This window comes from Mauremys mutica, chromosome 1, assembly GCF_020497125.1.
Source record: "Mauremys mutica isolate MM-2020 ecotype Southern chromosome 1, ASM2049712v1, whole genome shotgun sequence".
Taxonomy (NCBI): domain Eukaryota; kingdom Metazoa; phylum Chordata; order Testudines; family Geoemydidae; genus Mauremys; species Mauremys mutica.
The window spans coordinates 216,206,752-216,233,135 of record NC_059072.1 but is presented as its reverse complement, the minus strand read 5'-3'; the positions used below and the strand labels follow the sequence as shown (position 1 = coordinate 216,233,135).

Here is a 26,384-nt window from a genome sequence, read left to right as displayed (position 1 = left end):
CAATGTCAATGATCACTCCTAAAAGATATGTGTAGTACTTAATTACAGACATTGAAATCTATTATGTGGTTCCTTCTCATTAGGAAAAGATAGATTACTAAATGGGAAAGCTATTTCTCCCTGCTCTATCTTGTAGGTGAATCCAATTCTTCAACCTTGAGATGACTTAATAAATCTTAAATAATTAACTCACTATTTTACATACTACAAAGGAAATAATCAAATATGTTAAAACTGTAGATTAATGGAAACCCAAGTATTCTAGTTCACAAAGACGACACACCAGAGCATTTAGAGAATTTGAAGAGAGTAAGATTTTCCATATGCATCATTGTTTTTGAGTGTCTCCTATAATGGGAATTTCTTCCCTCATTCCTGGCTCATTTTAGATCAGTGCCTTCTTGAATTAAAACAAATAAAAAATAAAAAATAAAAATGCATGACATTTAACAGCCAACACTTTCTCTACCTGACAGTTATCATCTCCATTGCAGTGCAGGTGCTTGTTAATGTAAGACTGAGAGCAGAAGATTTTTCTTGTGATTGGGAATTAATTTATTACATGTATCTAAAGTGTCATTGTTAGACAAACCATTTTATCCAAATTAACTAATCAACTTGAAAATCACTGGTATGGAATTAGTACTATCTATCTATATACACACACTATCATTTTGAGCCATACAAAATGAGAATATAGTCAGCTATCAATAAACTAAGAATTTTTTTTTGCTTATGAACCTAGGACATGGATCAGCGTCAGCACTGGGCCTGGCCCAGGGAAGCTAATGATCCAACCAGCAGACCAAATTTAGTGATAAATCCTGGTCATGTGGCACATGAGGCATATTATGCATACACTAAGAAGAATAGAAGAGTGTACAAATTGGAACTGGCATATGAAAACTGAATGGCAATTTTGTCATGATGAAGTTTACAAAAAACATCTTGGATGTTCTTTTGATTACAAAACGAAAAAGGATGGCACAGGCAACACAGGTTAAGGACCCACATAAGGTTAATGGAATCTCTCTTTTATGACTTGTTCATGAATCAAGTTTCTCCTACAAAGCATGGTAATAAAGCATCTCCCACAAGCAAAGTTTATCTCCCAAAGCATTATTCTCCTCTTACACTGAACATACAAACCACATGGAAATGAATGGGCATTGTGTGCCTGAACTAAGTAAAGACAGACACAGAAGTGTTACCTGGTTGCACCTTATTCTAATGTTCATTTTATTTTTAAATGCATTTTCAGTTAATATCTCAGAAAAATAATATTTGTTAGAGAAAATGGTTGAACAAGAAAACATTTGAAAAACATCATATAAAAATACCACTCAGCAATCAACACTATATTCAATTGAACAAGAAAGGAATGGGTCTTGAAAACCTACCTTGAGGTACTGCTTAATTTTGGCTTGATCCAGGTCCCTGGTACCTGTCTGTGCTCTAGCCAGATTCTGTTCTGCATCAGTTAGCCACTGACTAAAATTCTTCATGTCATGGTGGAAACACTGCCACTTCTTCACAGCTCTTTCAAAGCGTCTACAGGTGGAAATGGAAACCAAGTGATGATATTTTAGTATGTTATTTAACTAGAAAGAGAACAATCAAAAGTTTTTTTATGTTTCTAGTGTCAAATGCTGTGATTTTGATGCCTTTATGTGCTTGAAATTTTTAATACCTACATGAAAAGAAAACATTACAGAACTTCTAAGCTGTCACAAGATTACTGAGCATGTAAGCCACAGGGCAGTGTCTTATCCATTTTTTGCTTCTTTTTTCTTTTTCTCTTAAATATTTTAAACAAATTCCATGCTTATGAAAGGCGCTCCACTGACGTATTTGAAAACCTGAAGTCCTGTGCTAATCCACAGAATTGGCACAATACTTGCAGAAGCAGTGCCATCTGCCACACTACCCTGCCAACATGCCTAGATACTGCTATAAAGGAAACACCATTAAGTATGAAAGGGTAGCTCAGTTCCCATGTCCTAGCAAACAGGAGCACATAACAGGGGAGTTTTGCAAGAGAGTTTACAGCATGGTGGGGGGGAGGGGGGACGCTACATACACTTAGCATTCCTTACACTTTTTAAACTTAAGCCAAAAAACATCCCCTGATAAAAACAAAAGTCCTGCAACAGAGTGGGGGCTACCCAGATTACTGCACCCAATGCAGCATGTATGATTACCTGCCCTATGGGCAGATGGCATGTGTGTGCATTCAGTGCAAGGAGCTCCTGGCCCTCAGAGACCGTGTATGGGCTTTGGAGACCAGGGTGGCTGAGCTGGTGGAGCTAAGGGAGACAGAGAGGTACACAGATGAGAGTTTATGGGACACAGTAGAATAGTCCCACCCCCAGTCTGACAGCCTTTGTGCTGTTGAGGAGGATGAAAGCCTCAGGGAAGGAGAACATCCAACTGGACCAGAGGGAAACAATCATATAATTGGGACCCTCCTTCCAGATAATGTTGTGGTATCCTCTTGCACTGAGGATACCTCTTCAGGAGAGGAAACTCCAGTTATTAGGAAGAGACGGATATTAGTAATGGGCGATTAAATCATTAGAAACATAGATAGCTAGGTTTGCGATGACTAGGAGAAATGCATGGTGACTTGCCTGCCTAGTGCAAAGGTTGCAGATCTCTCAAAACATCTAGATAGACTTATGTGTAATGCTGGGGAGGAGCTGGTGGTTGTGGTACATGTAGGTACCAGTGGCATTGGGAAAGATAGGAGAGTGGTCCTGGAGGCCAAATTTAGGCTGCTAGGTAAGAGATTGAAGTTCAGGACCTCCACAGTAGCATTCTCCGAAATGCTCCCAGTTCTATGCACAGGGCCAGTTAGACAGGCAGAACTGCAGGGTCTCAATATGTGGATGAGACAATGTGTGTGTGGGGGGGGGTTAAGATTTATTAGGACACTGGGAAAACTTTTGGGGAAAGGGGAGCCTATACAGGAAGGATGAGCTCCATCTTAACCAAAATGGAACCAGATTGCTGGCACTTAAAATTAAAAAGGTCATAGACCAGTTTTTAAAGGGCAAGGGAAAAGCCAACAGGTACGGAGGAGCACATGGTTCAGACAGAGACATCCCTTAGGGGAAGATCTATTAATGGAGATTCTCTATGTCCTAGTAAGGAGAAGAATATGGAAGATGATAAAATACAGGTAGGTTCTGATGAGAAACAGTCAAATGAAAAAAAAATTCTCATTCAATTACATCACGTAATGGGAGACAGCCCAAAAGTGAGAAGTTTTTAAAGTGCTTCTGTGCAAATGCTAGAAGTTTAAATAATAAGATGGGTGAACTAGAGTGCCTCATGCTAAATGAGGCTATTGATATAATAGGCATCACAAAAACTTGGTGGAATGAGGATAATCAATGGGACACAGTAATACCAGGGTACAATATATATTGGAAGGACAGAACAGATTATGCTGGTGGGGGAGTGGCATTATATGCGAAAGAAAGCATAGAATCAAATGAAGTAAAAATCTTAACTGAACCAAACTGCACCAGTACCATAGAATCTCTATGGATAGAAATTCCATGCTTGAATAATAAGAATATAGCAATAGGGATATGTTACCGACCACCTGACCAGGATGGTGATAGTGACTGTGAAATGCTCTGGGAGATTAGTGACGCTATTAAAAAAAATAATAATGGGGGATTTCAACTATCCCTATATTGACTGGGTACATGTCACATCAGGACAGGATGCAGAGATAAAGCTTCTTGACACCTTAAATGACTGCTTCTTGGAAAAGCTGGTTCTGGAACACACCAGAGGAGAGGCAATTCTTGATTTAGTCCTAAGTGGAGCACAGAATCAGGTCCAAGAGGTGAATATGGCTGGGGCGCTTGGTAATAGTGACCATAATATAATTAAATTTAACATCCCTGTGGTGGGAAAACCACCACAGTGACCCAACACTGTAGCATTTAATTTCAGAAAGGGGAACTACACAAAAATGAGGTTAGTTAAACAAAATTAAAAGGTACAGCACCAAAAGTAAAATCCCTGCAAGCTTCATGGAAACTTTTTAAAGACATCATAATAGAGGCTCAACTTAAATGTATACCCCAAATTAAAAAACAGAGAACCAAAAGAGAGCCTCCATGGCTAAACAACACAGTAAAAGAAGCAATGAGAGGCAAAAAGGCATCCTTTAAAATGTGGAAGTTAAACCTTAGTGAGGAAAAGAGAAAAGAGCATAAACTCTGGCAAATTAAGTGTAAAAATATAATTAGGAGGCCAAAAAAAAATTTGAGGAACAGTTAGCCAAAGACTCAAAGTAATAGCAAAAAAATTTTTAAGTACATCAGGAGCAGGAATCCTGCTAAACAACCAGTGCGGCCGCTGGACAATTGAGATGCTAAAGGAGCACTCAAGGACGATAAGGCCATTGCAGAGAAACTAAATGAATTCTTTGTATCAGTCTTCATGACTGAGGATACGAGGGAGATTCCCAAACCTGAATCATTCTTTGTACGGGACAAATCCGAGGAACTGTCCCAGATTGAAGCATCATTAGAGGAGGTTTTGAAACATATTGATAAATTAAACAGCAATAAATCACCAGGTCCAGATGGTATTCACCCAAGAGGTCTGAAGGAACTCAAATGAGAAATTGCAGGACTATTAACTGTAATCTGTAACCTATCATTTAAATCAGTTTCTGTACCAAATGACTGGAAGACAGTTAACGTGACGCCAATTTTTAGAAAGGGCTCCAGAGATGACCCCGGCATTTAGAGGCCAGTAAGCCTGACTTCAGTACAGGGAAAACTGATTGAAATTATAGTAAACAACAAAACTTTCAGACACATAGATGAACATAATTTGTTGGGGAAGAGTCAACATAGATTTTGTAAATAGAAATCATGCCTCACCAATCTCCTAGAATTTTTCAGGGGGTCAACAAACATGTGGACAAGGGTGATCCAGTGGATATAGTGTATTTAGATTTTCAGAAAGACTTAGACAAGATCCCTCATTAAAGGCTCTTAAGCAAAGTAAGCAGTCTTCAAGCTGAGCAGTCCCAGTCTTTCTAATCTCTATTTGGAAGCTGCTCCATATCCCTAATCATTTTTGTTGTCCTTCTCTATACTTTTTCCAATTTTAATACATCTTTTTTGAGATGGGGTGACCAGAACAGCATACAGTATTCAAGGTGTGGGAGTATCATGGATTTATATGCTGGTATTATGATATTTTCTGTCATTTTAGCTATTGCTGTTCTTATGGTTCGTAACATTGTTAGCTTTTTTGACTGCTGCTTCACATTGAGCAGATGTTTTCAGTGAACTATCCACAATGACTTCAAGATCTCTTTCTTGAGTGGCAACAGCTAATTTAGACCCCATCATTTTGTATGTATAGTTTGGATTGTGTTTTCCAATTTGCATTACTTTGCATTTATCGACATTAAATTTCAGCTGCCATTTTGTTGTTCAGTCATCCAGTTTTGTGCAATCCCTTTGTAATTCTTCACAGTCTGCATTGGACTTGGCTATCTGGAGTACTTTTGTATCATCTGTAAACTTTGCCACCTCGTGTTTAACCCTTTTTTATATCATTTATCAATACGCTGAACCACATAGATCCTGGGACAGAGCCTTGGGGGACCCCGCTCTTTACCTCTCTCTCCTGTGAAAATTGATCATTGATTTCTACCCTTTGTTACTGATCTAAGGCCTGGTCTACACTAGGAGGTTATGTCGAATTTAGCAGCGTTAAATCAAATTAACACTGCACCCGTCCACACAACGAAGCTATTTAGTTCGACATACAGATCTCTTTAGTTCGATTTCTGTACTCCTCCCCGATGAGGGGAGTAGCGCTAAATTCGACATGGCCATGTCGAATTAGGGTAGGTGTGGATGGAATTTGACGCTAATAGCTCCAGAAGCTATCCCACAGTGCACCACTCTGTTGACGCTCTGGACAGCAGTCCGAGCTCAGATGCTCTGACCAGCCACACAGGAAAAGCCCCGGGAAAATTTGAATTCCTTTTCCTGTCTGGCCAGTTTGAATCTCATTTCCTGTTTGGACATCGTGGGGAGCTCAGCAGCACTGGCAACAATGCAAAGCTCTCCAGCAGAGGTGTCCATGCAATCTCAGAATAGAAAGAGGGCCCCAGCATGGACTGACCGGGAAGTCTTGGATCTGATCGCTATGTGGGGCGATGAGTCTGTGCTTTCGGAGCTGCGCTCCAAAAAACAGAATGCGAAGATCTACGAGAAGATCTCCAAAGCCATGACAGAGAGGATACAGCCGGGATACAACGCAGTGCCGCGTGAAAAATCAAGGACCTGAGACAAGGCTACCAGAAGATCAAAGCGGCAAACGGACGCTCTGGATCCCAGCCCCAGACATGCCGCTTCTACGAGGCACTGCATTCCATTCTAGGTGCGGCCGCCACCACTGCCCCACCAGTGACCGTGGACTCTGATGATGGGATAGTGTCCACAGCCAGTTCCTCCGAGATGTTCGCGGACGGGGAAGATGAGGAAGCAGATGAGGAGGACGAGGCAGTCGACAGCGCTTACAACGCTGATTTCCCCGACAGCCAGGATCTCTTCATCACCCTCACGGAGATCCCCTACCAACCCTCCCCAGCCGGTATCCCGGACCCTGAATCAGGGGAAGGATCAGTCGGTAAGTGCTTTAAACATGAAAACATTTATTTTTAACAGAACAGGAATATTAACTATCTGAAAAGACGGTCAATATGAACGGGGATAGAACAGAAATCCTCTTCGGAGATCTCCACGAAGGTCTCCTGGAGGTAATCGAAAAGCCTCTGCACGAGGTTCCTGGGGAAAGCGGCCTTATAGTGTCCTCCGTGTTAGCACACTTTTCCACGCCAGGCTATCATCAGGCATTCGGGTATCATTGCCTCGACGAGCATGGCGGCATAAGGCCGTGGTTTATGCTGGCTTTCACGCAGCATGCGGTCTTTCTCTGTCTCACTGATCCTCCGCAGGGTGATGTCGCTCATGGTGGCCTGCTTTGAATTAGGGGAATGTTAGTACTGGGACTGCTTGCCTGTTCCTTTACATAGCTCTAATTGGCGGTTTACAGCCACGTGGTGGAGGCGGACAGGGGCAGCATACAGGGATCTTTTCCGGGGACAGCCGCGAGGGGGTGGGACAGGCTAGGAGCATTGCTTGACCGTGAAAGAAGGGCACTGCTATAAATTAAGTGTTAAGCAGCCAAAAGTCTACGGCTTACCATGTCTGCCCGCTCCACGAATTCTGCTGTCCTGCCCCGCTTGTCTGATCTCCAGTGCAAGACCCCAGGCACTGAATGCGAAGGCCAAAAATTCGAACTAGTCCTGAGTGCGCATGAGATTGGTGCTGTGCATGGTCTTGTTCACAGAGACAGACTAGACTATGTTCATTGTTCGCAAAAATGTATCTTTGTAAGGAATTCACTCCCTTTTTCCCATCACACAGCTGCAACTGTCTCCCGACCTACCCCGGCATCCCCCTCACAGAGGCTGGCACAGATTAGGCGGCGAAAGAAAAGGACACGGGACGAGATGTTCTCAGAACTTATGGGCTGCTCCTGAGCCGAGGCAGCCCAGCAGACACAGTGGAGGGAGAACATGTCGCAGAACCAGCGCTCACACAGCGAACGGGAGGACAGGTGGCGCCAGGAAGACCAACAGGCGACTCAAACGCTGCTTGGACTAATGAGGGAGCAAACGGACACGCTCTGACGCCTTGTGGGTGACCTGCAGGACCGCAGGCAGGAGGACAGAGCCCCACTGCAGTCTATCTCTAACCGCCCTCCCCCGCCACAAAGTCCCATACCCCCCTCACCCAAAGTAACGAGAAGGAGGGGCGGGAGGGGCCGTGAAAACTGTCACTCCCCCACTGCAGAGTGCGCAATTACAAAAAGGCTCTCCTTCCCAAAATTTTGATAAGCCCTTTCCTTCCCGCCTCACCCAAGCCCCCGTCCCAGTTTCATCCCCTAACTGTCTAGTTGATAATAAAAAATACTTTTCTGTTAATTACTGGTTCCGTCCTGTTCTTTTAGAAGAGACTGTGTTTGAAGGCGGGGAAGGGGGTTGGTAATTGGACAGGACAGTCACCTTTACCAGGGTACAGACACGGGGCAGGTTCAGCAGCAGGTCACACACACAGTGCAGTCACTAGGCACCCTGGTCAGTCTGGGAGGTGGTTTTCATGTTCTGTGGTGGGGGGGCTATGTGACTTTGTGGCGGGGAAGGGCGTTTAGAGATCTTATGCAGCGGTCCTTATCCTGGATCACAGAGCCATGCAGCAGGGGATCTGTAACCGTCCTCCCCCGCCACAAAGTCACATAGCCCCCCCCCACAGAGTCCCAAAAAGGAGGGGTGGCAGGCTCCGTTGAAACAACCAGTCCGCCATTGCGTACCGCTCTAGAAGCAGGAGCCTGTCATTCCTGGAGTTTAGAAGCGGTCTTTACATCACTCCACACCCTACCCACCACAGTCTGCATCCCAGTTTCAACCCTGTACCGCGAAATCAGTAATAAAGAAAACAGTGTTCATTAACAAAGTTCCATGTATTTTATTTTTAAGCGTGCGTTGGAAGGGGAGGAACGGGGTATGTAACTGCAGAGGATAGTCAACATTAGCTGGGTAAAGAAACGGGGGCAGGTTCAGCTTCTCTGTAAACAAACTTAATAGTCACAGGTTACCCTGCTCCCTGAGGAACCTAGCTTTCAAAGCCTCCCGGATGCACAGCGCTTCCCGCGGGGCTCTTCTAATCGCACGGCTGTCTGGCTGGGCGTAATCAGCAGCCAGGCTATTTGCCTCAACCTCCCACCCCGCCATAAAGGTCTCCCCCTTGCTCTCACAGAGATTGTGGAGCACACAGCAAGCTGCAATAACAATGGGGATATTGGTTTCGCTGAGATCTGAGCGAGTCAGTAAGCTTCGCCATCTCCCCTTGAGACGTCCAAAAGCACACTCCACCATTCTGCACTTGCTCAGCCGGTAGTTGAAGAGCTCTTTGTCACTGTCCATGGCGCCTGTATAGGGCTTCATGAGCCAGGGCATTAGCGGGTAGGCTGGGTCCCCGAGGATCACTATAGGCATCTCCACATCCCCAACAGTTATTTTGTGGTCCGGGAAGAAAATACCGTCCTGCAGGCGTCTAAACAGACCAGAGTTCCTGAAAACACGTGCGTCATGAACCTTGCCTGGCCATCCGATGTTGATGTTGGTAAAACGTCCCCTATGGTCCACCAGTGCTTGCAGCACCATTGAAAAGTAGCCCTTTCGGTTAATATACTGGCTGGCCTGGCGGTCCGGTCCCAGGATAGGGATGTGAGTTCCATCTATAGCCCCACCGCAGTTTGGAAATCCCATCGCGGCGAAGCCATCTATGACGACCTGGACGTTTCCCAGGGTCACTACCTTTGAGAGCAGTAGCTCAACAATTGCGTTGGCTACTTGCATCACAGCAACCCCCACGGTAGATTTGCCCACGCCAAAGTGGTTCGCTACTGACCGGTAGCTGTCTGGCGTTGCAAGTTTCCAGAGGGCTATGGCCACTCGCTTCTGCACAGTCAGGGCTGCTCGCATGCGGGTGTCCTTGCGCTTCAAGGCAGGGGACAGCAACTCACACAGTTCAAGGAAAGTTCCCTTGCGCATCCTAAAGTTTCGCAGCCACTTTGTGATTCATCCCAGACCTGCAGCACTATGCGGTCCCACCAGTCCGTGCTTGTTTCCCGGGCCCAGAATTGCCGTTCCACAGCATGAACGTGACCTATTGCGCCACCATGATGTCCACGGCGCGGGGTCCCTTGCTTTGTGAGAGGTCTGTGCCACTCTGAGACTTCATGTCCTCACCGCTCTGCCGTAGCCTCCTCGCCCGATTTCTCAGCATCTGACTGTGAAAAAGGTGGACGATAAGGTGCGAGGAGTTTACAACGGCCATAACTGCAGCGATGATCGCAGCGGGCTCCATGCTCGCAGTGCTGTGGCGTCCGCGCTGTCACTCACCAGAAAAGTGCGTGAACTGATTGCCCGCCGGCGGGAGTGACGGTTGAATGACGACAGTTACCCTTGACACATTTTTCCCCCCAGCAGGCATTGGGGGCTCTACCCAGAATTCCAATGGGCAGCGGGGACTGCGGGAACTGTGGGATAGCTGCCCACAGTGCACCGCTTCCATTGTCGATGCTTGCCCCGTTAGTGTGGACTCACAAAGTCAAATTACTGTCCTTAGTGTGGATACACACGTTTGACTTTGTAAGATCGTTTCCACAAGTTCGATTTAAGTAGACTCGAACTACTCTGGTAGTGTAGACATACCCTAAGAGAGGACCTTCCCTCTTATCCCATGATGGCTTTTTGTTTTTCCTTAAGAGAGTTTGGTGAAGGACCTTCTCAAAGGCTTTCTGAAAGGCCAAGTACACTAGATCACTCTTGTCCACATGTTTGTTGAACCCTCAAAAATTGTAATAGATTGGTGAGGCATGATTTGCCTTTACAAAAGCTATGTTCACTCTTCCCCAACATATCATGTTCATCTACGTGTTTGATAATTTGTTTCTTTTCTATAGTTTCAATCACATTGACAGATACTGAGATTAAATTTACTGGCCTGTAATTGTCAAAATCACTTCTGGGGCCTTCTTAAAAATCAGCATCACATTAGTTAACTGCCCATCATCTGGTGCAGAGGCTGATTAAAGTGATAGATTACATACCCAATTTAGTAGTTCTGCAATTTCACATCTTAATTCCTTCTGAACCGAGGTGATCATCATCTGATGGCTGGTAAATTATTACTGTTTAAATGTATCAATTTATTCCAAAACCTCCTCTATTGACATCTTAATCTGGGACAGTTCCTTAGATTTGTCACCTAAAAAGAAGGCTCAGGTGTGCAAATCTCACATGCTCTTCAGTGAAGACTGATACAAAGAATTCATTTAGCATCTTTGCAATGGCTTTATCTTCCTTGCGTGCTCCTTTAGCACCTTGACTGGTCAGTGTCCCCACTGATTGATTGTCAGACTTCTTGCTTCCGAGGTACTTAAAAAACCCCTGCTGTTACTTTTGTGTCTTTCACTATTTGCTCTTCAAATTCCTTTTTGGCCTACCTAATCATGCTTTTACACTTGATTTGCCAAAGTTTAAGCCCTTTAGATTTTCCTCAGCGGTTTAAAGTTACAGAACTTCCCAAAGCAGAGTTATGGTACAGTGTTTGGAAACAACTCTGATTTGGACATTTGAGGAATTTCTCATTCAAGTAGTAAATTCATTTATCTTGTGTTTTGCTGCACTGTCGAGTGTGATAATTAATGAAAGATTTCTTGGGATGTTTAGTTAGACATGCCATTGTTAAATATGCAACTATTATTTTGTTTAATAATCCTCTTTTGTGGATTCTAATAGATTTTGGGGTATATTTAAATGATAATTAAAAGTGTGTTCAATTATTTGAGAAGGAAATAATTCCTGATTCCTGCATATATAAACTTATCAGCCTGAATGCCAAATTGCTTATCTAACCAAGTAAATCAGATTATTCCAAGGAATATGGATTACCCCTCCTATCATCATTATGATCATTCTTTTTTGGAAGGAGAAAAAAGAATCTTCTCTCTATCCTTTTGGCATGACCCTCTTCAGGGAGCTTGGTGGTAGTTTGGCTCCATCTTGCCCACTGCATCTTTTCACTGCTATTGAGTGACCAGGGACAAAGTCCTGGCCCCATTCAAGTCAGTGGGAAAACTTCCAGTGACTTGAACGAGGAAAGATTTCAGCCTTATAGTGGAGCCTTTCCAAGGCCTGTCAATTAACAATGAGGGTAAGAGAGTCTTTGACTTCTGATTTTAACAAATTCCTAAAAATTATGACAAAATCACCGCCCTCTCATCAGTGGTAGGAATGATGAGAACAAGTTAATTATAGTTTCTGGTTAATATTTAAGATATCTCTAGCTGAAATTTGCTAAACGTAGTAGTAGTATGGGCTCAGCCAAAGATCTTGTCTTCTAGCAAGACTTTCAGCAGCACTCAATAACAGAATTGAGCATTGTTAAAAATTTAAAATTTTATTTGCATGGCAAATTTACATTTTGTAAGATGATTGTGATATTTTGAATTAATTATTAAAATATATTTACTAAGGATTAACAACTCTATAATGGAAACATACAAAATGTTTTAATAACCAAGTACATATTTACATGCCTTAACCTAAAGTAAATGGAAATCTTGATTCACACAAAGTGTCACCTAAAATATAAAAAGGTAAAAATACATTTCTTCTGGTTCAACCAGCTAAATGAGCTTCATGTTTCTCACAAAATAAAGTTACTCTTCTCAGCTTGAGCAAGTTTATCAGTTACTTAAATGTGAAAAATTCAGTATGAGCCGATATAGGAGTTGCTGAATTTGCATTTCAGCACTTGCAAATTGAATCTCAAGTCAATCTCCATTCTCTTTCTCTATGCCTAATTGAAGTTTCAAGAGGGAGGAGAGAGGGAAGCAGCAGTGGGCTGATATACATTCAAAATACAATCTCTTAGCATTTAAGTTTTAGCACTTATTGCTCATGACTATTTGGGAAAAACCCAAAGTATTGTTATTCCACTGTAATCAGAATAAAAGTTAAAGCGAAAACTATGGTTAAGCAGCAATAAAAGTCAGTGAAAATGATTGGCAACCAAAACACACTTCTTTTGTTAACTGTGTGGTTAGATATATTTAAATATCTGTAAGAATACTACCATCGTGCAAGTAAAAAAACCCAAAATTGTTACTTCATTCATGCACCATACATTTTATTTTGAATACATGATGCTGTTCTGAACCTTATAGACCATTACAAAAATATCATGTCATACTTGTTTAAAAAAAAAAAAAAAGAGCCCCTTCCTTTACATTTTCATCGCGGTTACAACAACTTGAAAATGTCAAAAATTAAACTAGAATAAATAAAAACAGTTATTTGCTTGCATTTGCCTTTCTTGGAGTAATGCTAGAAAATGTTAGATTCTCAAAAAGCAGATAGCTCAGTGGTCAGAGCACAGGACTGGCAGTCAGGACTCAAGTTTTAATACTGAATTGGCTACTTGTCTTCCACGTGTCCTTTTATCAAATCAATAAGCTTCATTGTGCCTCAGATTTCTCATCTACATAATTAGTATAGCATTTACCTCCTTTTCAGCTTTACCAAGAGGCTTAATATTTGTAAAGGATTTTCAAGACACAAATTGCTAAGTACTATTTTTTCCAGGAAGTTATTTTGAGATCTTGATTAGTTCATCTTATTCTCTGCTAGCCTCTCAAAATCTTCAAAGCAAGGGACGTCAGTAAGGACTTAGGCAGTCACCTGGATGCCTGAAGAGGAGGTATCAAAGCAGCCCCCAAATGACAAAAGGAACCACAGTATGAGAATCCTGGGGGACTGCAGGAAAGCATGGCAGATGTCTGCACACATACCCTATCAGTAAGGCCTTCTGTTTTCAGTTTTTACTGACTTTTACCAAAAAAAAACCCTTGGATTTTGCAAAAATTATTTGTTTTTATTACTGATCTTCATCCAGATATTGGACCACTCAATACATGAACATACTGATTATGTTAAGAAAATACCATACTTTACATTTGGTAGATTTTGTTGTTGTCGTTGTTATTGTTGTTAATAATAAATTAGTCTACACGTAAATGCAAGGCTGTCTGTTAAAGTAAGAAAATGTAGTGGAAGATATGCACACCCATGTGTGTGAGTACACATATTGGTAATGAACAGTTCATGAAATAAACCGGAGCATTAAACTGCTTTTACTTTCAAAACTCTTACTTTTCTTTTTTTCCTGTTGCTTTTTTTTTTACTGTCTTCTTATCCCAATATTAACCCAATATTTACCCCCCAAAAACTGCAAAGATAATTTTTCACATCAATTTTTACCATTTTTTAAAATGGATTAAGCACTGATGAATTCCTGGAACATTTTAAACAAAAATAATAACAAAAAATGAAAGGAGGTATGTGACAGCTAGCAGCCCTGTTCCCATCAGGCAAAAATGCATCAAGAATCTGCAAGCGTGAAACTAATGGGCATTCCTGACTAGTTTTTCCTATCACATGCACTGTCACACAGGAAGGTAGACTTAAAAAAACATGCTAAAACTAAGGCCAGAATAAACTGAACTCAGCCTGGGTCTTTTGGTTTATTCTCTTGTTGATGCACTAGCATCATTTGCATCCATACAAAGGTAAAATGTCACCAAAAGAACTGCTGAGGAAACCTGCAACATAATTGGTGTTGAGGCACAAAAGGAGTGGGAGGATTCTTTCTTCACAGATCACTGGAGTACTAAAATAAATATTTAGCCAAGTGGGGGAACACACCCCTTCAGATGATGTTTAATCAAACTTTGGAATTGCAATTCCTTGACAATGCCATACGCTTTTCACTAGGAAGAAAATCCTAATCTGTAATTCAAACATCCTTTCACATCAAAGCACTAACTGTGGGTTTTGTGCTGTAAATTTGATATTTCATCAAGGTTTCTTAACCTGCAAAGAGATACACAAGGCTTGATTTCAATAGGGCACCAGGAGTCAGAGTCTGTGCTTGCAGGCACCTGCTCTAAGACTGTGCTTTTCATAGCACATCATTGCAGAATATGCAGAAGCCAAAACTTTAGTTTAAACAAAGAAAATGGCACAAATTTATAGACAAAAATGAAAACTTCTGCATTATTATTTTAAAGAAAATATCCTCTATATTCCAGTTAAACCTGGTTTTAAAACCATTTACTAATATTTAATAGTTTAAAATCATGAAATCCCCATATTACTCCCATGCTCTACTCTACTGGATATATACAAAGCTATATTTGCAAAAATTCTCAGAAGTCTTACTCAGTAGCACACTGGCCCGTGTGACGAAGTACATAACTAGTTACAACCCCCCCCAAAAATTCATGATTAGTGTCATGGAAATTATGACTGTGAGAAAGATACAGTGTTATTCATCTTATTGCAAAAAATATCCAGCACATTTTATTTCTTTACTTCCTTTAAACAATGTGCTGTAGGATTATGCTAATATTAACCTAAAAATTATGCAATTTTGTCAGCTTGATTCAGCACAATTAGCACCTTGTAAGAAATATAAAAAACTTCAAAGTGGTATAAATAATTCTATATTAGCATGCTATAGTGCTAGCTTTAATACTTAAGGCCATTCTGACAGATGATAAAATATGAAAACTTGTTTTCACTGAGTATCTTCTAAAATTAAAACACTTCAGTAAAAAAAATTGCTAACCCATTTTCAGAGGACTTGATATTTTCATTTTTATTCTTCTTCACAGAATTTACATCTTATGAGTGTTTAATTCATACTTAATTTACATATTCTCTGTGCATATGGACCAAATGGAGACGATTTAGTGCTAGACACCACAATGTCTAGATTCTGCAATATCCTCTCCCAAAAGTACCTCAAGGAGTTATTAGATGGGAAAAAAAGTATATGGCTTTCACCGGCTTAAAACACATATAAAACGCAAATCTTAGAACCACTTGATATTTAGACAGGGCTGGCTGTTATAAAAGATAACATATGCAATGTAGATTGTTTTACCTCTCGTTCTCCACCAACCCGAGTCATCAAGCCTACACCCTAGGAGTACTGCAGCCCCTTAAACTTAAGCCATGTTCTTTCCTGTGGGGGGCTATTCTTTCCCTGATGTACACGCATTAATATTTTTGATTGTTACATATGTATATCAGAGAACAGAATAATATTATGCGTACCCAATAAGCAGCAATGTAAGTATGTATCAGAATTACCTTCTTGCAGAAAACAATATCTAAGTATTTCTTATTTTTTGACATTCATATTCTGTTTGAGATGCAGTTTATGGAAATATGCAGTACAATTTAATAAACATTTAAGTAATTATTAATAAAATACCCATTGATCACTATCTTGGGGTCATTTTATGGCACCAGGGAAAACAGGGAAATTCCAATCCAGACTATTGCATTGCTACAGGGACTGAGACTGGAAATCCAAGATGAAGGACAAGCTGATCTCTCAAATATTTCTGGCATCTCAAGATTATTTCCACTTTCACTCAGCAGTGCTTTCAAAAGGTTTGTGTAACCACTTTAAGAGGGACAGTAAAGATCTCATAATTGGAAAATAGACATAGTCCCTGGACCTCGTCCTTTGAATGGAGACTATGGATTTGTCTACATGGGGAAATTTATTGGTCTTTGTGACACAGACCACGTGCCAGCTCATATCAAAGCTCCACAGCTCACTGAATGCTTAGAAATGCATAGTCAGGCCAATTTGCTTGTATATTAGTATAGAACAAAGTGATTGTTAAATGTATAAGAGTTCATGAAATTTAAACACCAAATGCAAACAAGTGGGATGTTACCTGCATAATTTTCACTTATCTGTATCCCATTATAATGTAGTAGCAAACATTTACATTGTATATATCCCTATAACTAAATAACCCCATCAAATGAGAAAGAATACACATGCAGAACTTTAACAGAAAAGTGCTAATTTCAAAGCAAGGCATCATTGTGTGATAAATCAGAGGCCAAAGACTAGGCTGTGGCTACACTTAGCACTTCAAAGCGCTGCCGCGGTAGCGCTGCTGCGGCAGCGCTTTGAAGCTTTAAGTGTAGTCAAAGCGCCAGCGCTGGGAGAAAGCTCTCCCAGCGCTGTCCGTACTCCACCTCCCTGTGGGGAATAACATACAGCGCTGGGAGCCGCGCTCCCAGCGCTGGGGCTTTGACCACACTGGCGCTTTGCAGCGCCGCAATTTGCAGCGCTGGAGAGGGTGTGTTTTCACACCCTGCTGCAGCGCTGCAAATCTGTAAGTGTAGCCAAGCCCTAAATGCATTCCTCACTCACCGGCATCACAGGAAGAGCCCACATGGGTAGTGACCCTGTCAGTGAGAAGAAGCTATGAGTATGGATTCAGGGAAAGATCCACGTTCCCTGGACTGTTTAGATTGAGTGGAATAACTGAACGAGAAGATGGAGATCCCCAGAATTATTCTGGGTAGCTTGAGAGACTTTTGGGAACCTGGCAGATTACTACAACTCTGCTACCAGTTGGAATTACAGACTATGACTCACCTGTATATATATATATATATTTAACCTGTTTTAACTTTTCAGTAACTCTAATTTCCATTTCATAGCTAATAAAGCTTTAGTTAGTTTACTATAGAATTGGCTACCAGCATTGTTTTTAGTATAGATCTAGAGTACCAACCGACACCTAAATATGGTGTGGCTTTTGGTATAAGAGATCTTTTATCACAAAGTCCAGTTTGTCTGAGTGGTAAGATAGACTGGATAGTCTAAGGGAACTGTCTGAGACTCCATGGTAAGAGTGTTACTGTGATCCAGGAGTTCACATTTGTTACTGGTTTGCTGAAATCCAATTATAGAGCACACCACCAGTTTAGGGTGTCTGTCCTGAGGTAGGCCCTTATAGTCATGAGCGAGACAGCGTGACAGCATTATATCAATGTAACTCACCATGTGGACACTAATTCAGTGGCCTTTTTTCTATTTTAGCTTATGCTGCTTTGGAATCAGTTTAAGCCACTGTTATTCTGAATAGGAATGTCCACACAGGGAGTTATAACTGCAGCAGTATAATTATACCAGTATATTAATGTAAGTAAATGTCCCCTTGCTAACAAGCCCCAACTCTCCAAACTGGTGAACACACAGGTACTTAACTCTGGATACGTGAACAGTCCCACTAACTTCAAAGTTAAATGTGCAAAAGTGTTTGGAGGACTGAGGCTTAAGTGCCCACAGACTATGAAAATGTTATCAAATCTTTTTAAATGCCTCTCTTCTCCAAAATGTAGACCCCTCCTGCCAGAAATCCTTAAATCCTTCTTTTTCTAGGGTTGAACTAAAACACAGGGGCACATTCTCTAGTCTACTAAATGCATTTGAGGTGGTGAAAGCAGAGCAAAGTGGCTGGCGCAGGAGAACACTCCTCCAACAGAAAATTAGCATAGGCAGATCCATTGCCTTCTGCACCCCAAATCCTGGAAAATGAAGAAAGCAACATGTCGGCATGGGGCACTGGTGGATCAAGGAGGAGTGGAGATATGCCCAGTCCTCTACTCCCTGGTGATGTAAACTTGTGCAGCCTTGAATCAAGGTGCTACAACCAGCTACCTGGAACTCCTCTGCATTTGTATCAAGGACACAGACTTGAACTGCTTTCTTGTACCAAAAGGAAACAAAAATGCAGTCTTTAAATTCCTTCTTGCTCCAAAGAAAAAAACCAAACAAAAATACTACTCTCAGGGTAAATTACACCTTTGATCCCCACCCCTTTGGTCTTCCTCAAAGGCACCCTCTTAAGGTTGCTGGCTCCCAACCATCACCTCTTTAGGGAGGAGACCTGCATCTCTCCCCATTCAGACCAGGGTTTAGGTTTACAATCCCTCTGCACCTCACTATGGTTTCCTCAGCAGACTGACTGTTAACCTCTCACCAGTTACCAACCAGCCTTCACAATGCAAACTGCATTTATTCTTAAGGTAAAAAAAAAAATTACAGCAGAAACAATAAAACCAATAAAAAATCTACGTGTATGCTAATAGCTTATCAGAGATTACACCCAACTCCAAAGTAGGGCTTTGGTAGATGTCAGTTTTGCAAAACCCACAACTGGGTTTGCCCCATTGGTTACAAGAAGTTAATGTCAAGTTTTAGATCAGGAACCAGAATACTGACAGGATAGTTTAGCTTTTTTTTTTTTTTTTTTTTAAACGATACACCTCAGGCCTTTAATCTACAGTGTCCAGAAACAATGGACCTATTCTCAGGATGTAGCTTCAAAAGACTGGGCTTCTGCATAACTGGAGTTGTGGAATTTTAATTAACCACTCCCAAGCGATTCCCTTGCTTAACACTTATTGTCCCAAAATGTCACGGCTATCTGGCACATTTGAATATAAATATTTATTTATTTTTTACACTTCCCAGGACTTACATTATTTTTGCACAAAACCCAAGGCCAGTAGAAATTCTGGAATAAGTGTTTTTTGGTGTTCAGTACTCCCATGTGCTCTGAGAAGGATACATCATGGGCTAGGTTGAGTAGCCTCAGTCAGTACTTTTATCATATTGCTAATTATCAGTGTATTCCCCATGGCTCAGCAACCCAGGTGGCATCCACTATCTCTAGAGTAGCCTCTGATTCCAGATAAATGTTACCAGGTGCCTCTGATATTCCAGGTCTTGAACCCAGGCCTGGGAACACTCAGACAGCTGCAATCACAAAGCAGTTCAATGACCTTCTTTCTCAATGTCTGCACCTCATCTACAGAGCAGGCTGAACTAGGTAGCCCAAATAAACAGTACAAACCACCTCCTCAACAGTTATTCTGGCACAATTTGCAAGAGTTCATATTTTCTCCGTACACACTGCCTAGGACTGTGATCATGCAAAATCAAACTCTGTACCAGAAAGAGAGGCACTGTATTCCCAAAATATAAATGAGTTAAATGCCCAGCTAGTGCTCAGCGTGGACATTCTTATCCCTAAGTCATACTTTCACTTGACACACCTAAGAGAAACAGCATCTAGAGTGTCAATCAGTGTTCCACAGGCAATGACAGATTTCAATATTTACATGCAAGAAAATAAGCGTCTGTCAGCTCTGGTTTTAGATAAGCAAATTAATCTGTAATCAAGTGCCAGAGGACAGTTAATTTATTTACAGCACATTGCCCTTTCTATTATATTTCACTGAGATAAGAGATGGCATGTCTGGGATGATCATTTTTATACTGCTAAACCATTTCCAAATTTGTAAATAGCTATTACTTTTATAGAGCATGAGCTCTATTTGCAGTATATTTGGATTTAAACTCTCAAAACTAAAATGTTCTTTCCCAAAAGATATTTCTCCTCTCTTGGGGTAGAGATGGAGAGATGCACCTTAGTGAATTTAACCTGGATACTAATGTTTGGTCTACACTACATACCTATTTCAATATAACTACATCACTCAATATAACTACGTCCACTTCTAAGTGACGTACCCTGTAGCTATACCAACCTTAACCCCTCACGTAGACAGTGCTATGTCAGTGGAAAAGCTTTTCCCACTGACATAGCTACCACCTCTCAAGAAGGTGGACTTGTTAAGCCAATGGGAGAGCTCTCTCCCATCAGCATAGAGCGTTTTCACGAAACAGCGCAGCACCAGACAGCAGTGCAGCTGCACTGATGTAAATTTGGAGGGTAGACCTGCCCTAAAGCAGTTGTCACCTTTTCCAGTAGGGAAAAAAAAAAAAAAAAAAAGAGCATTTGGCTAATTGTATACCTTTTATGGAAGAGAGTAACACAGCACAAACTCCCCAGCCCAAAAGCAGACATGAACATCATTAGTAATAAACTTTCAGATTTTTCAGCCTGTGAAAGATTATTAAAATATTGACAAACCCCTAATCATAAATTTTATGTACAAAGCACATAAGCTCAGTTTTATAGTAGCCTAAATTAATTTTTTATATATATATCATGGACAAATATTAATCATGTTCTTATTCTAGGCCATGTGCAAATTACAATAATATTTAGCATACACCAACACACACAAATATTTATCACATATGTTACATCCAGGTCGTAAACTGCAGAGCTGTGTGAAGAATTGCATTATCTTTTGACTATCAAATGTAACCTTTGCACAAGTCTAAGTCCCCTGGGCTACTTCTAAAATGTTACGTCTGAAACACACTTTGTTGTTTTAGCAACTTACCAGATAAATATTTCCTCTTTTCCCAACGAAGGTGGAATTCTGCTTTCTCTGCCCCAACATCTATCTCCCATTGTTCCAGGCAGGAATGAGCATTTGCCTGTGTCTCCAGAAAACACTGGGAACTCTATCTACCCTGGTTTCACTTTCATTGAGAGCAATGGGAAGTGGCAACAGTTTGGATAGCGGGCAATTCTTCACAGAAAATCATGAAGGAGAAAAAAATTATGCACCAGCCTCTGCTGATAAACTTACAATTAGGAAAAGTAATGGCAAAAACACCAAAAACTCCTAAATGTTTTCAAGAGTTACCGGTTGCACCTTATCTGCCCTGTAGAGACAGCATGGGTGAGAGGCAGGAAAAAGAGAAAAAAAAAATCTGATGTGTAAAAATCAAATCTAATCTGGGACCACAGACACTCAAATGCCTTAATACCTTGTTTATTGCATGGTAACACTGGAGGGCAGCGTTAAGGGTGTAGTAGTAGTAATACTAAATATTGACATTATGGTAATGCTCAAAGGTCCCAATAGCATCTGGGTACCCATTGTGTTGGGTGCTATACGAACACAGAAAAGAGAGTCCCAACCCAGAGGGGCCCCTAACTGTGCATTTCCATATTTTCACACACAATTTTTCTCTCTTTTAAATTTAACTTAAACTCTGAATTTCCTGGGTTTATAAATGCTTGGTTTGGGGATAATCACAACAGCCTTGTAATGTATTTCTCCCTATATTATTGGTAAGTAATCTCAACCATAACTCCCATATTTACATATTTTTTGTCTGTGAATATATAGGAGTATACAACCTGTTGGGAATGCAAAACTGAGTTAAATGGATTATAATAAAACAAACATTTTCACTATCCTAGCATTTATTTTGAGCATCTAACCTCTTGGTTCTGTATACTTGGTGGACCACAGTGACTATAACGCTCCTAAATCTGATTTTCCTGTCACATTTTAAGGTATCTATGAGTAAAACATGCCATGTCACTCCCCTCTATTCTATAAATACCCCTTATTTATTCATCACCCACTCTGCTACACCATCCATAATACATATTTTTACTGAAAACTCTGCAGTGAAGTGGAATTCGGTAAGCTGCCTACCTGTTTTTGTTAACAATCCAGAGGGATTTTATGACATAACAGGAATTCAAAGAAAAATATTTTTCATAATTTTGTGATCTGCACCTTCATTCTATCTAATTCTCTTTTTTTCCATGGTGTTAAAAAATGACAGTTGCATATAGAACTGAAGCATGGGTTATCTAAAACTTGTTTACAAAAAAACAACAACAAATGTGATCATGTGAATCATCCATTGTCACAAGTTTTTAAAGAACGCAACCTGTATCTCTGAATCTACCTTGACTGCAATAATGCGTCTCTGAAGAACACCATGGGCCTGAAAATTATCAGTTACCATGACAATGGTTTAAACACCAGTGTACAAATAACGACCTATCATCAACAGATCACAATTCTCCTTATTGTGATCTCTTTCAGATCAGGGTTTCTCTAATTATAAGAAAAATAAAACAGCAACCTGCAATTTTCCTGTATCACCTAATGCTTTAATAAAAAAAAAAACAACTATCACAGTTGCCTCATAATGACACAATATGTTACAAATTGTACCACGGAAGTCTAAACAGCCGTCGTGTCTAAAGCCAGAATAGAAAAACTGCTACAGAGGTCCAGGATTTTAGGAGGCACACAAGTCATCCTCAGCAAGAGGATAAAAAGCATCCATGAATTTCGAAAGCTAGCCACATCCTTAAAACAGACTAATAAGCGTTCATTTCAGTGCACAATGCCTTTCAGGATGTTTACCCGAGTGACCATTTACCAGCTACGGAATGCTGGAGCACAGAGCAGTTCAGTCACATTCCCTGTCCCTACTATTACACAAACTACTTTGAGGATTGCAAAGAGTGGAGAGGAGTGAAGTGCTGGCTATCTATGCCAGTTCTATGCTAGCTGTGGTCTCCCCAACTCTTGAAAAATGTTTTGTGCCATATATTACACAAAAATCTCTATTCTCTTTAGGGTGTGACAGGACTGTTCAGCAATGCTAACAGAAAATTAGACATTTTAAAGTTGCTCTAAAAATGATAGTCATGATACAGTATAAAACGTATTGCCCACTAAAAACACCAGTAGATCTATAAGGTAAAATATATCCAGCACAAAGCTGTTCTGCTCAGTAAAAACCTTTTTACAGCCCACCTGAAGAAAAGTGTATTATCCTGTCGGATAATGACAGATTTTTAATTAAAACACTTTTTAAACTCTATCACTTTAGGAAATTCATTTGAAATATAAAACTAAAGTTGGATTAATATCACTATACCCTACTCTGTCAGTGAGACACCATAAGTACAGCTCTACTATTCTGATCATAAAAAGCAGATGACATTTCTAGAAATTGAAATGGGAAAACTTAAAAATGCTGTATCTTCTAGAAGTAAGTATGCATTATTTTCTATATTCCCTCTCACCAGAAAATATAATTCTGAGGCTGGTAGAGATGTTGTATAAAGCATTTCATTGTATCATCTTAAACTTTTAGATGAAATAGCTGGTTCAACAATAATACACCTCTACCCCGATATAACGCGACCCGATATAAGGCGGGTTTGCATACAAGACGGTAAAGTTCTGACACGCTACTCTGAGCAGAGTGTTAAGGGTGCAGGGCCAGGCCGGGGCCAAGGGGTTCAATAAGGGGCAGAGGGTCTCGGGGGCAGTCAGGGGCTCTCCCTCAGGGTCTGGGGGGCAGGAGGGCACTTTTTGGGGCCACACAGTCCCAGAGGGGCCCCAGGGATTAGCGGGGGACCAGGAGCAGCCCACTCTGCTTCCTGCACCCCGGCCACAGCTGTGTTGCTTGTGGGAGGGGGCTTGGGGGAAGGGATCCCACCCTCACTCACCAGCAGTGGCTGGGAGGTGGCAGAGTGGAGCAGGCTGGGGCCGCATCGCTCAGCTTCCTGCCGCAGGTGAGTGTAGAGGGCGTCCTTTCCCCAACCTCCCCGCAATCACCAGCGGTGGGAAGCGGAGCAGCCCAGCCCCAGCCAGCTCCACTCCACCAGCTCCCAGCTGTGGCGCTCCACTTCCTGCCAGGCAGGTGAGTGCAGGACCTTTCCCCAGCTGCCCCCCAGTGACATGGCTGGGGCCGAGGCAAGGAAAGCGGAGCGGGCTGGGGCAAGGAAAACGGAGAGGGCTGGGTCCGCGTCGCTCCACTTCCGGACGCAGGTGAGTGCAAGGGTGGGGGAGCATCTTTTCTCCAACGTCCCTGCACTCACCGGCAGTGGGAAGCGGAGTGCCACGGCTGGGAGGTGGCGGAGTGGAGCGGGCTGGGGCTGGGCTTCTCCGCTTCCCGCCGCTGCCAGTGAGTGCCTGTCAGGGGGTGGTGGTGGATATGGATCAGAGCAGTCAGGGGACAGAGGCGTTGGGTGGGATCCTGGGTGTGATTAGGGATGGGGGTCTCAGGAGGGGGCGGTCAGGGAACAAGGGGGAGGGGCAAAGCAAGTTTGATATAACATGATCTCACCTATAACGTGGTGAGATTTTTTTTTTTGTCTCCTGAGGACCGCGTTATATTGAGGTAGAGGTGTAGTATCTTTAGCACACTTGTGATAACGGTTAACAAAACAGAAAAAAAGCCACAGCTGGAAAGCATGGTTTTCATTGTCAATATAATGTCAATAAGAATTTACACAGCAGTAGCCCTGAACACTTACTATTTGCCTTATATTACTACTAAAATCATATGACCTCTGTATTTGCAACTGTCAAGTTATTTCTTATAGCAAATACAGGGAAATACAGTGAATATTTCAGATAATGGGATAGCTTACTTTGTTTATCTTCACATTGTTTTAAGGTCTATCAAAACATGGATACAGTCTACTGTATAACCATTTAAACATAAAATCAAGTATTTATGGGGGGGTGGTAGACATTAGGACAAAGAATACAGCAAATGTGCGAACTCTGAGAAGAGTTCCTTTATAATATTGCAATCCTTTGGTGTCCCCTCTTCCAAATCTGTAGGAGATTGATAATGGCATCCATTATGAATAACATTTTCAGTAATCATACAAATATTTTTCAAAAGTTAAGATTTGTTGGGTATACCATATGCTAATATTGAAGCTAGGCTGTTCCACATAACTTTTATAGGAAGTGAATCATATTTTGCACAAGGTGAGGATTTCAAATCTTGACAGAGCATCAAGTTAATAATGTTGAGGAAGGTTGATAGAATTTATAAGTCACCGTGTAAAGTCCTCATTTCTAAACAAATTTCTATTCTGGAGAGTCAAAATTTCAAGGATTTTCTATCCATGTTTAAATATTTAATGGACTATTTAAAAAAAATGCCAAAGTGATCCAGTTAAGACCCCAGTCACACTTAATTATAGCTAGAAGTTCTTATTTCGCGAATAATAAAAGCCAATTTGGCTACAGCATATAATTGTGTTATTGGTTATGCATAGTATTTGAAAAGTGTACAGTTCCCTACAATGGTCAGTATCTAAAATTTTTGCTTATGTTCGCAGTAATGTACAGTGCAGGTGAAAAGAACTGACTGCACCGCAACAGCATTGCTGACTGTGCTAAAACTGGAAATATAACTGCTTTTTCTCTTCAGGCAAAACAGTGCAATCTGAAGGGCTGAAATTCTGAGCAAAGTGTCTATAAATGTTACAATGTGCCAAATACACAGCATCTCATCAAGCTAATGCAATATTATTCTAATGCTCACAATATGATCTTACAGAATTCACTTCTACATCAATGGCCTTCAGACACATTTCTCCCTGATAATGTGACTTTCTGCTTACACAGTCTTTTCCAAAATTCTGACTGAAAGAACTGTGCAATTCAAATCCACAAGGCAGTAACATATTTTCATTCTTTTAAAAATGATATTCCCTCCCACAGCTTCTCAAGTATATTGATAGTTGTTCTTGTTTTAATGAATGAAGCATACAGGACATAACATTTGTTGTAAATTATTGCTCTCCCTGTGATGTGCTAAATAGAGGCAGAGGGTCCAATTCAGAGAGGAGTCTAAGTAAGTTTAAGCTGTTGTAACATCTTTTGGCCACCTCCACACTGTGTACCTTACATGAATATACAGTCCCATTATACTGCCTAAAATTTACTAAAATTCATACCCACTTACCCATGTGTAACCCCATTCTCCACATTCACATAATCTTTGAATTTGCCCCAATGTTTCTAAATATTAGGGAGTCTGAAAGATTCCAAGCTCGTGTAACTTACACCCTAAAGGGCCAGGAGAATAGCTAACAAGAGGTATAGGAATGTTTAAGTTAAAATAAGCTTACCCTCTGCTTTAATTTCTTCTAGCTTGCCTGCTTGCAAGTTATACTACCATGGACTCCTTTAGACATTTGTGAGTAGGCTTAAGGGAGCCTGAGAGGAATTCCAACTTTAATCACCTTAATTTAGGGCTTCTGCAATAGCAGTATTCTGAACTCCAAGAATTCAACATTCATGAGTCAGCCACAATATCATGATTTTGTGA

At 41.2% G+C, this 26,384-nt stretch overlaps 1 protein-coding gene across 17 annotated transcripts in view; it reads right to left on the bottom strand.

Moving 5' to 3' along the window:
- DMD (dystrophin) overlaps positions 1-26,384 on the bottom strand; it is a 2,044,659-nt gene that overhangs the window by 971,431 nt on the left and 1,046,844 nt on the right. For all 17 annotated transcript variants that reach the window (XM_044996713.1, XM_044997415.1, XM_045002732.1 and 14 more), the window contains one exon: positions 1,401-1,551. In XM_044996713.1, coding sequence (XP_044852648.1) covers positions 1,401-1,551 — 151 coding nt within the window. The remainder of the gene's footprint in view (positions 1-1,400; positions 1,552-26,384) is intronic.